Below are 14,057 nucleotides of genomic sequence, written 5' to 3'. Positions count from 1 at the left end.
TATATATATATATATATATATATATATATATATATATATATATATATATATATATATATATATATATATATATATATATATGCTAATATATGCTAACATATGCATTGGTCACTTTATTAGGTACACCTGTCCAACTGCTCAACGCAAATTTCAAATTTCAAATTTCAAATCAACCAATCACATGGCAGCAACTTTATTAGGCACACCTTCCCAACTGCTCAACGCAAAATTCACATTTCAAAACAACCAATCACATGGAAGCAACTTAATGCATTTAGGCATGTCAAGATGATCTGCTGCAGTTCAAACCGCATCACAATAGGAAAGAAAGCTGATTTAAGTGACTTTGAACGTGGCATGGTTGTTGGTGCCAGACAGGCTGGCCTATGTATTTCAAAAACTGCTGATCTACTGGGATTTTCAAGCACAACCATCTCTATGGTTTACAGAGAATGGTCTGAAAAAGAATGGCAGTTCTGTGGGCACAAATGCCTTGTTGATGCCAGAGGTCAGAGGAGAATGGCCAGACTGGTTTGAGCTGATAGAAAGGCAACAGTAACTCTAATAACCACTCGTTAAAACTGAGATTTGCAGAAGATAATCTCTGAATGCACAACATGTCGAACCTTGAGGCAGATGGACTCCAGCAGCAGAAGACCACACCGGGTGCCACTCCTCTTAGCTAAGAACAGGAAACTGAGACTACAATTTGTACAGGCTCACCAAAGTTGGACAAGAGAAGACTGGAAATGCCTCTGCTGTGACATTTTTATAGTACAGTCAAAATTTAGCGTTAACAACATGAAAGCATGGATCCATACTGCCTTGTATCAACGATTCAGGCTGATGATGGTGGTGTAACGCCCCATTCACACGTGGCTTCAGCATCAACGCTTCCCATTCACTTTTAATGGGTGTCCTCAGGCGTTGCCAAACTGCATTGTGGATCCGTCAGCGCCACTTCAGAGGCGTTGCTCGCTGCAGAAGTTAGGACTAGCTCAACTTTTCAAGCGAGGACGGAAGCGTCAGCCAATCAGATCGCTGTATGCAAATACACCAGCTCAGACAGTGGCCTATTGCTGACAGAATTTCATTGGCGGAAGCTTCTATGACGATCGCTTTAGCCCCAACTTCAGACACGCCTTCAGTCAAGCGTTGACGCTGAAGCCCCGTGTGAATGGGGCGTAATGATGTGGGGGATATTTTCTCAGCACACTTTGGGTCCATTTGGTACCACAGTTTGCCTGAGTATTGTTGCTGACCATGTCCATCCCTTTATGACCACAGTGTACCCATCTTCTAATGGCTACTTCCAGCAGGATAAAGCACCATGTCATAAAGCGTGAATCACCTCAGACTGGTTTCTTGAACATGACGATGTACTCAAAAGTCCTCCACAGTCACCAGATCTCAATCACATGAAGCATCTTTGGGATGTGGTGGAACGGGAGATTTGCATCATGGATGTTCAGCCGACAAATCTGCAGCAACTGCGTGATGCTATCATGTCAATATGGACCAAAATCTCTGAGGAATATTTCCAGTACTTTGTTGAATCTATGCCACGAAGGATTAAGGCAGTTCTGAAGGTTTTGATGATATTTATGTAAACAAGATTTTAAGTAAAGCTGCTTTAATTAATGTTTCATATGAAAAGACCTATACAAATAAGTTTGACTTAACAGAATTTAGAAAGACTGAATTAATATACTATTGGCAATCACATTGTTCCATAGCATAATATTTTGTAACTTACTTATAGCTTTGTAAATTTTTTTATAATAGTTTTATGATTTAAAAGAAAATTCTTACGGAGTTTCTCGATGTTGGGGATCACCGTGCCTCCTCTTTTCATGTAAGATGCACGAAAGCCATCAACAGACAACATGATGACAGGAGGTCGAACAAACCTAGATATGCAAAAAACATTAGCATATTAATTAACAAAACAGCTCAAATTTGTCCTCAATTGGAGATCATTTTGTTTTTATCGTAGCCTTTTTTATCTTAGGATCTACTTATATGCATGCATTAACATTAATTGTCATGCAAATAACTTAGCAGGCCTTCACAGCCACACAATCCATATTTTTAACTCAGCACTTCTCAGCAACGTTTTTTTTCAAATGTCTTTTCTGCTTAAAGGTAAAGAACAGCTGAGACCTTAAAAATAATTAACTTTGTTTTGTTTAGAAAATGAAAGGTGAAGACCACAGTGTGATGTTTGTCACTGAAATGAAAACTGTGTTTTCTTACCCAGCAGGACACTCGTGGTTCTTAATCTCTTCACACTCTTCTTGCAACCAAGGAACATCGCCTAACAGAGAAACAAGTCAATAAATAACAGACCACATGGTATTCATGCATATGCATACATTTTATATCCAAGCAATACAGTTCTCTTGTATTACAGTTACACTTAAAAGACAATCATTCCCACCATTAAAAATAGCTGGTTTGGCAAATTCCAAAGGTCTTGATTAAGAATTATCCTGATAACATTGCAGGCAACTGCTCTCTAAATATGCAAGTACACTACATTTAACAAAAAATATGCACTGTGCACACATATATTTTAGTATTTCTTTAGTGATTATGACAAAACTGCTTGGTTACAGACATTTTCAATTAAAAACCTTTAATTACAGGTTGACATGGCGGCACACAAAAACAAGAAGGTCCCTGGTTTGAGTCCTGTGGCATTTCTGTGTGGATGTTTGCATGTTTTCTCTTTGTTTGTGTGAAATTTCTTTCAAAGTCCCTACCTTTGCAAAGAGACCTGTAGTTGGTGCAGCAGTCTCCTTTGGCCATGCAGTCCTCTGAGCAGTGGCAGGCATGCTGCTCATTACGATTTTCACCACAACGCTCTTTACTACACTCAAAACCCCCTGCTGGGGGAACAACAACAAAAAGAACAATTAAAGAACATGTTTTGAAAAAGAGGGTAACACTTTCCTTAAAGGGGTGTTCATGAGGATGTCATGACACCTTTTAAAATCATGACATATTAATATAATAAGTTATTAATGTAATTGAAATGTTATGCATGCTTTTTGACAACTGTCATTTAGGGCTCTGTTTTGATGGTCCATGCGCAGAGCGCAAAACGCAGGGCGCGAACCCTTTCAGAGCGTGTCAGAACGCATTTTTGCTAATTTACGAACAGGAAAATGGCGCATGGGTTAAAAGGGTTGAGTTTTTTTTTCTTAATGAGTTATAGGTGTGTTTTGAGAATAAACCAATTAGAGTCTTATCTCCCATTTCCTTAAATACCCAGCTGCGTCGCGCCAAGAGTGCATTCGCTATTTACAGGACGTAAAGTAAGTCTAAGTGGAAAAACTGAGCATTTCACAAGCAAACAGTTAACAGTTTTTTAACAGAAAACTGTTAAACAGAGCATCTACTGCGTAAGAATGAGAGATAATGGATCTACTTTCACATTCGCTCTTGGATTTGTTAAGCGCAAATATTCGTTTCAAAAACTATTTCTAAATTCAGTTCAAATTTCCAGCAAACGAATAAATGAACAATAATAACGAAGTGTGGTCAAAATACTGAGTTATTTCCAAATACACCTGCCATGCCCCATATGGTCTAAAACCTGACAGGTGGGCAAATCTAAGCTTGTTTTTAATAAAACAAATATAAATATGGATATAATAAATAATACTGCTAATAATAATAACATTATACAAAAACAAATTGTTATGAATGAACTGAAAAAGCCTCCCGAGATGAAGAAGACATAAAAGCAGGGATTTTTCATATTTATGTAGGCTAGAAAATAATATGTTTTGTAATATTTTAATCCTTTATATTTATATCCTATATCTATTCTTATTATATCCTATATATATCCTTAATATTTAAAATTTTTTATATGCAAAGATATTTGCCTATTGCTCTCTTGTGCGTATTAAGCAGTGTGTAAGCGAGGCGCAACCCTGCGCCGGAGTTTAGACCAGGTTTGTTTTGGTCTAATGAAAAATCTATTATAGTTTCTCAAAATAGCGACGCGCCAGCAGTGCGCCTCAGAACGCCTTCCTTTTTAGATCAGAACGCCTATGGGCGCACAAATGAGCGCTAATGCATTTGCTATTTAAACAGCGTAGCGCAACGCCTCAAAACGACTCTTGCGCCAAGCTGAAACTACCAAAAGACTATTGCGCCGCGTCTTGCGCCACACTGCGCCGGGTGTATGATAGGGCCCTAAGTGTCATTTGCTTAGTTATGTACTTTTAAATGCAAAGATGACATCAGCAATGCTTCCATCCAAAGATGCAAATTAAATGTATGTGCAAAACTGGAGTATTGCATAAAAGATTTGTGAATAAAGCAGCATTTCTATCCAATGAGTCCAAGAGAACAAACCTGTCACTTCCTAATTAACTGGTGCCAATTAAAAATAAAAATGGAATTTGCCGTAAGAGAAACTGCATTAATCCTGCACTACAGAAGATGATGCTGACATGCAATGAACGCCCGGTAGTGTGTGAAGGCATGAGATACGGAGCACAGACGCTCTTGACAATTCTGGAGGTAATTAATAATATAATAACACTCCTACTGAAATGGTTAAGGCATGAGTAAAGGAATGAGTAAAACAACATTTGAGATGTTTTACAATGTGCATTTGTCCATGATCTCATAACAAAATCCCATGTTTTTTTAATGCGCATACTGGAATTTGTTAGGTAAAACTGCTTTATGCGCATTTTTCTTATTGAATAAAAATTTAAGTTTTTATGCAAATTTTTAAAATGTATGTGCGTCTTGATGTTTCCATGAACCATATTTTTTTGCATGTCCAAAATGTGCATTACAATAGGTGGATGGAAACCTAGCAATTGTTTGAGGTGCAATTTGTACCACTGCAGGTAAAGTCAAGAACACTATTAAGGATGCTGCTATAAAAGAATATCATGACAATCGTGTTTATGACAGATGTTCAGATGTACATATACTTATGGCAAGTTTTGTTGTCCTGACAATGTCAAGTTGCCATAACACAGACAGGATATGATATACTGTAGGTATTTGTTTATATCAACAACATAACAAAGACATTTAAAAAATGTCACCTTCGCATTTTAAATGACATAACTGAGCTAATGACACTCAATGACAACTGTCATAATCATGCAATTTCATTCATATTCATGACAATCTTATGAACACCCGCTTTAATTAAAGAGCTACCAAAAAAAGTAGAAATGCTGCATCAAATTGGAGAAATTATGTATATAATATATAACTTCTTTGGTATGTACCACATTTGTGCAAAACCTGATGATCTCAGCTACACTGAGTGCTACATTAAATGCAGTTAACCATTACTATCTATTTGTTTTAAAATTAACTATACACCATAAGGGCCATATTGACCTTATTCTAAAATGCAGGAGTGCGCCTTTTTCGCGATTGTTTTAGAAGTTCCGATTCAGTCGCCTATAACTAAGAATAATAAACAGGAGAAAACGGTCAAACTACTTGCTCTACAAACAAATGTTTGCATGACTATACAGACCAAGTAGAATATTATATTAAGAAAATTTCCGTTTGCACCATCAAACAGTGAGGAGTTTTTAATGTCTAAAAATGAATGGAAGTGAATGAGACTGGAAGTCTGGAGCCAAAAAGATTCAAATGGCTGCGCCCGCTCGTCGGATATGAATAAGGTGAATAGACTCTGCTGTGTATACCCTAAATGAAAATGTAAACAAATAAAGAGGTTTACCAGTTTTTAGACAGTGGTCATCAAAGTCTGAGCAACACATATTGTATGTTTTACACAGGTTGTCACAGCGACAATTTGGTGGATCAGCTTCCACTAGCTCAAAACACCGTTTTTTGCAAGAACCTGCCAGGCTGGTAAATGGCTGGTCAGAGAAACCTTGAATGAACATGAAGAAAAGACAAAAACACATGTAGAACATGAGTCTTAAAGAGGTATTTTAGAAGTAAAAACATGAAGACATGTATATCAGGAAAAAAAAAATCATTCCCTTCTTGAAAAACTCTAATATGGGTCAAGGAGCTGAAAAGTTCTCTGCACGTCTCAATATTGACTTTGGGTAGAGCAAAGCAAATATTTCCCTAATTTTCAATCACCAGCTGAGAGAGCAACAGAAAGTGGTTGTTTCATTAAATGTTCCTGGCTTATTACCACTACTAGCCTACATGAACTGACCAACATGAATGTTAGATAAAAAAAAAAATACTGCATTTCAACTGGAACATTTCAGAAAAAAATATATTGCTATGAAAATTTAACTATATATGAATAAAGAATAGATCAGAAAGCTGGATCAACAAGACTAAGTTATTTCCTTTTATTTCCCTGACATTGAGCTTGAATGAAACTAGAATGACACATGTACTTTCACACAGACAAAATACATTATTACTTAACTACTGTTGTGCTTCAACGTTTGTCACAATTATAGTATAAATGTTATTTGTACTGTACTAAGAAAGTTATTTGACATGTTTATTTGCAGTTCAGATTTCAAAAGACAAAAACATGTCTGAACTTATTAATATTGGCCCCTGCAAAAGTTACATACCCTTGGGTTTTAATACTGTAATTGTTTCCATGAAGATCTATAAGTGTTTTTCCCTTTTGTGATGGTTGTTCACTACCATCTAGTTTCCTCTGAACAGGTAAACTGCTGCTGCTCTTCAGAAAATCCTCAATATCCTGCAGATTCTTCAGTTTTAAAGCATCTTCACGAGTTCACACTTGCATTCGTTTAAGTATAAAGCATATTTGGCGTGCTGTCCGGGGGGAGGGCTCTGAGCTCGAGGAGACACCCCAACTCGAGTTACTCCCCTTATCAGGAAACAAAGAGGAATTGGTATTCGAGCTAAGTGTCTAGCCTAGCCCCAGAACGCTCCCCCCGGAAATTCGATGCAAGAGGTGAGGTGACGGGGTGGTGGAGGGATGCTAAAGTCATGAGATGCTGCAGGTAAGACAGCTTTGGTATATATAGGGGTTTGTTCAAGCACTGATTTGATAATGGGTTGATTGTCAATGACGTATTCGATACTGAAACTTCTGCGCATGCTCCTCCCGAAATTTGTTTACAAAACATCACTTCTGCACATCTGAACTCTTTCCAGCATTGACAGTGTCGAAATAATGGAACTCACAATCATACAGAGGACAACTGAGGAACTCAAATACTATTTTTGAAAGTTTTAAGTGCTCACTGATGGTCCAGAAAAAAACACAAGCAATTAAGAGCCAGGGGTAAAAACTATAGAAACTGCAGGACAGATTTTTTTTTTTCTGAAGAACAGCAGCAGTTTAACTGTTCAGAAAAAACAAGAGACTCATGAACAACATTTACATTTACATTTAGTCATTTAGCAGACGCTTTTATCCAAAGCGACTTACAAATGAGGACAAGGAAGCAATTTACACAACCAAGAGCAACAATGAATAAGTGCTATAAGCAAGTTTCAGGTCTGTAAAGTCTAAGAAGGTAAGTATTAGTAGTATTAGTATATATATATATTTTTTTTGTACAGTTAGTGTGATATTCAGAGAGGCAATTACAGATTAGGAAGTGTAGTGGAGACTAAATAGTTGAGTTTTTAGTCGTTTCTTGAAAGTAGCGAGTGACTCTGCTGTTCTGATGCAGTTAGGGAGTTCATTCCACCAACTGGGCAGATTGAGCGTGAGCGTTCGCGAAAGTGATTTCTTCCCCCTTTGGGATGGAACCACGAGGCGACGTTCATTCACAGAACGCAAGTTTCTGGAGGGCACATAGATCTGCAGAAGCGAGAGCAGATAAGAAGGAGCAAGGCCAGAAGTCACTTTGTAGGCAAACATCAGAGCTTTGAATTTGATGCGAGCAGCAACTGGCAGCCAGTGCAAACGGAGTAGCAGCGGAGTGACATGTGCTCGTTTAGGTTCATTGAAGAACAACCGCCACAAATCAGAAAAACACCCATACCTGTAGATCATAAGGTAACATCAGTTTTTTTTTCTTATGAACTTTATGTAAACATATTTTAAACAAATTTTTACATCTTTTATGTAAAATATGTTTAATGCTAAATAAAAAAAACATGCATTTTGTATGATCCCTCTTGTTTTGTTAAAATTATTTACACACACACTGCTGCAACCACTGTAATGATGCCGAAATTTGTAGTTACATAATGTAAACTTGTAATACAAAATTTGATATTTTTTAAAAATGAAATAAAATGCACAATTTAAGAAAGAGTTAAAAATTCTACTTCTAAAGAGCGATTCATCTAGTGATGAAGCCGGACTGTCTGACAGCATAAGCCTTACAGCGTTTGTACAGTTAACTGCAAGAGAAACCACAACACTGAGGTCAATTGAGGACAATAAAGAGCCAGGAGGTGAAAATGGATGAAGATTAGTGAGCATTTAAACTTTTTTAAATATTTGTGTTCGGGTCTCAATTTTCCTCATTGTGAAAAGATTTAAAAATTACATAGTGACTGCTGAAAAGGTTTACAAAAATGAAAAAAACAAATGCTTGACGACCACTGAAGAAACTGTAGGACATTTTTCTGAAAAACAGCAGCTTTTCAAACAAAAAATGGACTCAAGAAGAACCATTACAAATAAAAGAAATGTCATAAATCATACAACCACACACAGCATAAAAAAACCAAGGGTTTGAAAACCTTGGCTGGGAGTTATTTTAATAATTTCAGCTATATGTTTGTCTTGTGAACTATATAAACATTTTATGCAAAATATCTTAGGCTAAACAAAACATGCAATTGTATGATCACTTAATTTGTCACAATTATTAACATTTTCCCAGATACTGCAAGTGGTTCACAAACTTGCAAGGGGTAGGCTACTATAAAGGTATACTAAAACTTATTGAGCTTTTCTGTAAATATTCAACATCATTAAACCATCGCAAAAAAATGAAGCCCCTCAACCACTAATCGTGTAATCATGCTTACATTTGTAATTAATGTAAACTTGCAACAGAAAAAAGAAAGAAAGAAAGAAAGAAAAAAAAGAAAGAAAGAAAGAAAGAAAGAAAGAAAGAAAGAAAGAAAGAAAGAAAGAAAGAAGCATCCTACTTTTTGAGAGCGATTCGTCTGGTGATGCAGCCTTTCCGGACCGTCTGACCACATAAGTCTTACACACTGTTAACCGTGAGAAAAGCCACATAACGGAGAATACCTGGGTCGAGACACCGCGAGAGAAGACACATGAAGGAGAATACATTGGTACAGATACAGCAATAAGGCAATCGCATATGGTTTCAACAATTTAAGATCTCGTTTACAGTAAGCAATTGCTGAAGAGTATCATATAACGTAATATAAATATACGCGACAGAAAAGAATGTAGCATTTTTGTTAAATAAAGCAACATTAAAAGTTTGCTGAAAGTATACGGGTCTTAAGAAAGAAAGCAATACTAAGTTAATCCTATAGTTCTAAGCAATAATAAGTTTATCATATCGTACCCATTTAAGTTGCAGCATTGTTGACGTGCGTCTGGTGGCTCTCTTCCACACTGAACGACTACTCAAACCTCGGCACTGTAACGTTTACTTTCCCCTCAGCCAATGAAGTGCTCGTTCACACGCGGAAGCATTAACTCACATCTGGCACATCTGCCTTCCATTTCTTTTCCCACCCCCCGAAAAAATACAGATATTTAAAAACATGTCTGTCATATTGAGCAACACTTACTACTTAATTTGTCAGGGTTGATGTGTTGTATTTTTTTTGTAGGCTGGACGGAATTTTTTAATAATTAAAATAATTGGGCTATGTGCAGCGGCGATTTAAGGCCGCTTGTTCCTGTGTCAACAAGCTTGATCCCTCCCCCCTGCGTGGCCCCCGAAATATGGATTCGTATAATGGAATAGTGAAAACTATTTTCTTTTGTTGCTTATATGTGCACATGCACGCTCAAACATGCATTCAGACTCATGCAAGTGACAGGTTATGTGTATTCCTGAGACTGCATGTGCACTCAATCTGCAGATACTCTTCTCAAATTAATGACGTTTTTGTTAATATATATATATTCCTCACTATATATATATATAGTTGAAGTCAGAATTATTAGCCCCCTTCATTTTTTTTTCTTCTTTCATTTTTTTTTCTTCTTTTTTAAATATTTTCCAAATGATGCTTAACAGAGCAAGGGAATTTTCACAGTATGTCTGAAAATATTTTTTTCCTTCTGAAAAACGTCTTATTTGTTTTATTTCGGCTACAATAAAAGCAGTTTTTAAATTTTTTAAACACCATTTTAGGGACAAAATTATTAGCCCCTTTAAACTATATTTTGTCTCGATAATCCACAGAACAAACCATCATTATACAGTAACTTGCCTTATTACCCTAGCCTGCCTAGTTAACCTAATTGATTTAGTTAAGCCTTTAAATGTCACTTTAAGCTGTATAGAAGTGTCTTGAAAAATGTCTAGTAAAATATTATTTACTGTCATCATGGCAAAGATTAAATAAATACATTATTAGAAAGGAGTTATTGAAACTTTTATGTTTAAATATGTGTTAAAAAATCTTCTCTCTGTTAAACAGAAATTGGGGAAAAAATAAACAAGCAGTCTAATAATTCAGACTTTAACTGTATGTCGAGATATTTTATTTTAAAGACCAGGAAAGGGACCTATTTTTTGCCTTAAATCTGATATAACTGAACATAAAGGAGACTGATACAAATAAAAATTTTAGAGGAAAATTTCAGACACTGTTGAAGTTATACTTAAGAAAGAACAACAAGTGGTTGATAATGCAAATCTCTTCTGTTTGCACCATAAAAAATCTAGCAGCATTACATGAAGCTGTATTTTCAGGTATGACCTACCGAACTGTAGGACCACATGAATGATCAGAGTATGAGTATATGTGAATCAATTGTTATTTATTTAAAATTGTTGTGAAATCTGTAACTTATATGAATAATGTATCTGAAGTGATCATTGTCTTAAATAAAATATAGTGTACCTATAGTCTACATTATACATTTTGAACTGATAAATTGTAATAAAAACAAAGTGTAGAGTTTATTATGAGGTGCCGTGTAGGATTTAAATCAAACTTTGCTTATCAACACATACATAAAACATGTGTATATACACCTATAAATTACTCGCATATACACTTATACTACTGGATGTTCAAAACAACATGGATTAAACTTGTGTATATACATATAAACTTGACGCATGACTACACCCACATACACACGCGCATACATATAAACTCGATCCTCACATAAACACTCACATTAACACACGCACATACATATAAACTTGCTGCATGCAAACACACATATACACACTTGCATATACATATATACTTGCTGCATGCAAACACACCTACAGTATACACACTTGCATATACATATAAACTCGGTTCTCGCATAAATACCTACATTTACACGCACATACATATAAACTCACAGCATGCAAACACACCTATACACACTTGCATATACATATAAACTTGATCTATGCATATACACCCACATCAACACGCGCTCAAAGGACTTTTACGTTGAAATTAAACTACTTCCTTTTAAAGTGAAATAACTTCCTTTTACTGTGAAAATTCATGCATACACACATCTGAAATGACTTGCATATATGTATATACACAACTAACTGTATAAATGTTTGTGAATTTTATTTTGTATGTTTGCACAAGTGTTATTTGGGTGTTTATGCACACATCAAGTTTTTTGTATGTGTGCGAGTGTTATTTTGGGTGTTTATACACGCATTGAGTTTAGGCATTGGGGCAATATGCCAGTATAGGTGTGTTTGCATGCAGTGAGTTTGTGTATGAGCGCGTGTTGTTGTGGGTGTATATGCATAGATCGAGTTTATATGCATATGCAAGTGTGTATAGGTGTGTTTGCATGCTGTGAGTTTATATGTATGTGCGTGTAAATGTAGGTATTTATGCGAGAACCGAGTTTATATGTATATGCAAGTGTGTATACTAGGTGTGTTTGCATGCTGTGAGTTTATTTGTATGTGCGTGTAAATGTAGGTATTTATGCGAGAACCGAGTACATATGTATATGCAAGTGTGTATAGGTGTGTTTGCATGCAGCAAGTATATATGTATATGCAAGTGTGTATAGGTGTGTTTGCATGCAGCAAGTTTATATGTATGTGCGTGTGTTAATGGGGGTGTTTATGTGAGGATAAAGTTTATATGTATGCGCGTGTGTATGTGGGTGTAGTCATGCGTCAAGTTTATATGTATATACAGAAGTTTCATCTATGTTGTTTTGAACATCCAGTAGTATAGGTGTATATACACACGTTTTATGTATGTGTTGATAAGCAAAGTTTGATTTAAATCCTACATGGCACCTCATAGTTTATTAAGCTGCATTGTATTAAAGAAAATCTCTCTCTCTGTCTCTCAATTCAATGCAATTGCTTTATTGATATGACAAATGCTAGAAATGTATTGCCATAACATTTATAGAGTTTACATAGAAAATACGTATATGATAAAAACATTTTAAACAGTACACCGAAGTCACGGTTCAATACATAGGCCTACCTCAATAAAATCCATGTTAGACATTTAGCTATGAAGCTAGAGTCACCGGGCAGACAGAAGCCCTGCCCATCACACGAGTCTGCGTCTGTTCTGAAGTAAATTTGACGCGCGAATGAAGCAAGTAAACTCAAACGTTTACGCGCAAACATCGCGATTTAGCCATGCGTTCCGCGTCTCGTGTAAACACAGTATAATAGATAGGGTGAGGAGCTCCGTCACTTGGCAGGAGCTCAGAGTAGAGCCGCTGCTCCTCCACAACGAGAGAAGTCAGCTGAGGTGGCTCAGGCCTCCTGGACTCCTACCTAAGGAGGTGTTCCTGCCATGTCCCAACAGGAGTAGGCCACGAGGAAGACCCAGTACACGTTGGAGGCACTATATCTCTCGGCTGGCCTGGGAATGCCTTCTGGATCCCCCTGGAGGAAGTGTCTGAGGAGAGGGATATCTGAAGTTCTCTCTTAAAGACTGCTGCCCCCGCGACCCGGCCAGAGAAAAGCGAACAAAAAGGAGATGAGATTATAGTGACAACAACACAAAATACACAGCTTACTACTCCAAATTTCTTTATGATTTTTTTTACAAATGTAGAGCAAACAAAACATCGCTGGGAAAAAAAACAACACTTCCAGCAATTGCATTACTGAATGATAAAACTGCAATAGTGTAATTTTACAACAATAAAATAAAAATCTAAACCGAGGCTAAACTAAAAAAGACTAAGCGGGTAATAGTGATTTAAGTTAAAATTTCAAAGAAACAGTAAAGATTAAGTAAAATGTTCCCTCATACGGTAAAAGTGAGATAAAGATGAAAAGTACCACCAGATGACAGGATAGGTAGTTAACCTCAGTGATCATAGGAGGCGACTGGCGTATGTGTAAATGCATGTGCTGTTAAGAGGCCTCAAACAAGTAGAATACATTTTCCTTGCAGTACACATCAGATTTACACAAACGGTAAAAAGATGGTTAAAAACAAGCTCTAGAAGGACAGTTTTAAAGGATGTTGTCACTCATTTTAAACAATACAAAATTTTAATTGAACTTCTTTTTGAAGCACTGGCCTAGTGCATATTGGGTGTAAAGAGTATCCAGCCATCAAAGCACTGAAAATAATGTGTAAAACAAACACAAATTCTGAAAAATAATAGAAAGGCTTAAAATGCTTTTAGTCAGACAGAGATGGAGAGCGAATGGAAAGACCACTGGCAGGGCTATTAACAAATGCGTGAGAGTCTCTGTCTTTATCTTTACTTTCATGCTTGTGTTTGTGTTTATGCTTGTGCTTATGCTTCTTCTTCTTCTTCTTGTGCTCATGATGATGATGGTGGTGGTGGTGGTGTTCTCCGTGTTTGGAGGATGTGCTCTCTTTGCTCAGCGTGGGCATGGGTGTTCCTGGCATGGACAATATTGCTTGCTCTACTGAAGATGGTTCTTTTCCTATGAAAAGGGGAGAGAAAATTAACATTAAAAAGAGATTAACCTACTTTTTCT

The 14,057-nt window shown here is 36.5% G+C and overlaps 2 protein-coding genes and 2 long non-coding RNA genes across 14 annotated transcripts in view; 1 reads left to right on the top strand and 3 right to left on the bottom strand.

Annotated features, from left to right (window-relative positions):
• Window positions 1-12,995, bottom strand: part of enpp2 (ectonucleotide pyrophosphatase/phosphodiesterase 2) — a 51,353-nt gene extending 38,358 nt beyond the window's left edge. For 3 of the 8 annotated variants that reach the window (XM_087284949.1, XM_087284953.1, XM_087284952.1), the window contains exons 1-6: window positions 9,477-9,536; window positions 9,085-9,187; window positions 5,738-5,893; window positions 2,766-2,891; window positions 2,257-2,317; window positions 1,813-1,910 (exon numbers count right to left, since the gene is read on the bottom strand). In XM_087284949.1, coding sequence (XP_087141075.1) covers window positions 1,813-1,910; window positions 2,257-2,317; window positions 2,766-2,891; window positions 5,738-5,893; window positions 9,085-9,187; window positions 9,477-9,494 — 562 coding nt within the window. In that variant the 5' untranslated portion in view covers window positions 9,495-9,536. Of the gene's footprint in view, window positions 1-1,812; window positions 1,911-2,256; window positions 2,318-2,765; window positions 2,892-5,737; window positions 5,894-9,084; window positions 9,188-9,476; window positions 9,556-12,567 lie in introns of those variants that run through there. The other 5 variants (XM_087284951.1, XM_087284955.1, XM_087284950.1 and 2 more) reach the window with 4 other exon arrangements.
• Window positions 1-14,057, bottom strand: part of LOC147833274 (uncharacterized) — a 331,056-nt gene that overhangs the window by 164,895 nt on the left and 152,104 nt on the right. The window lies entirely within an intron of this gene.
• LOC147840164 (uncharacterized) lies at window positions 10,232-13,280 on the top strand. Its single transcript, XR_015511065.1, has 2 exons — window positions 10,232-11,945; window positions 12,043-13,280. It is a non-coding gene; the product is annotated as an uncharacterized LOC147840164 (long non-coding RNA).
• Window positions 13,111-14,057, bottom strand: part of taf2 (TAF2 RNA polymerase II, TATA box binding protein (TBP)-associated factor) — a 25,197-nt gene continuing 24,250 nt past the window's right edge. For all 4 annotated transcript variants that reach the window (NM_001003835.3, XM_087285236.1, XM_087285237.1 and 1 more), the window contains 1 exon segment: window positions 13,111-14,003. In NM_001003835.3, the coding sequence (NP_001003835.3) occupies window positions 13,732-14,003 (272 nt within the window). In that variant the 3' untranslated portion in view covers window positions 13,111-13,731.

This window comes from Danio rerio, chromosome 16 (assembly GCF_052040795.2).
Source record: "Danio rerio strain M-AB ecotype USA chromosome 16, GRCz13ab, whole genome shotgun sequence".
NCBI classification, from domain to species: Eukaryota; Metazoa; Chordata; class Actinopteri; order Cypriniformes; family Danionidae; genus Danio; species Danio rerio.
The sequence above is the reverse complement of the archived record's forward strand: the minus strand, read 5'-3'. Positions and strand labels throughout refer to the sequence as shown.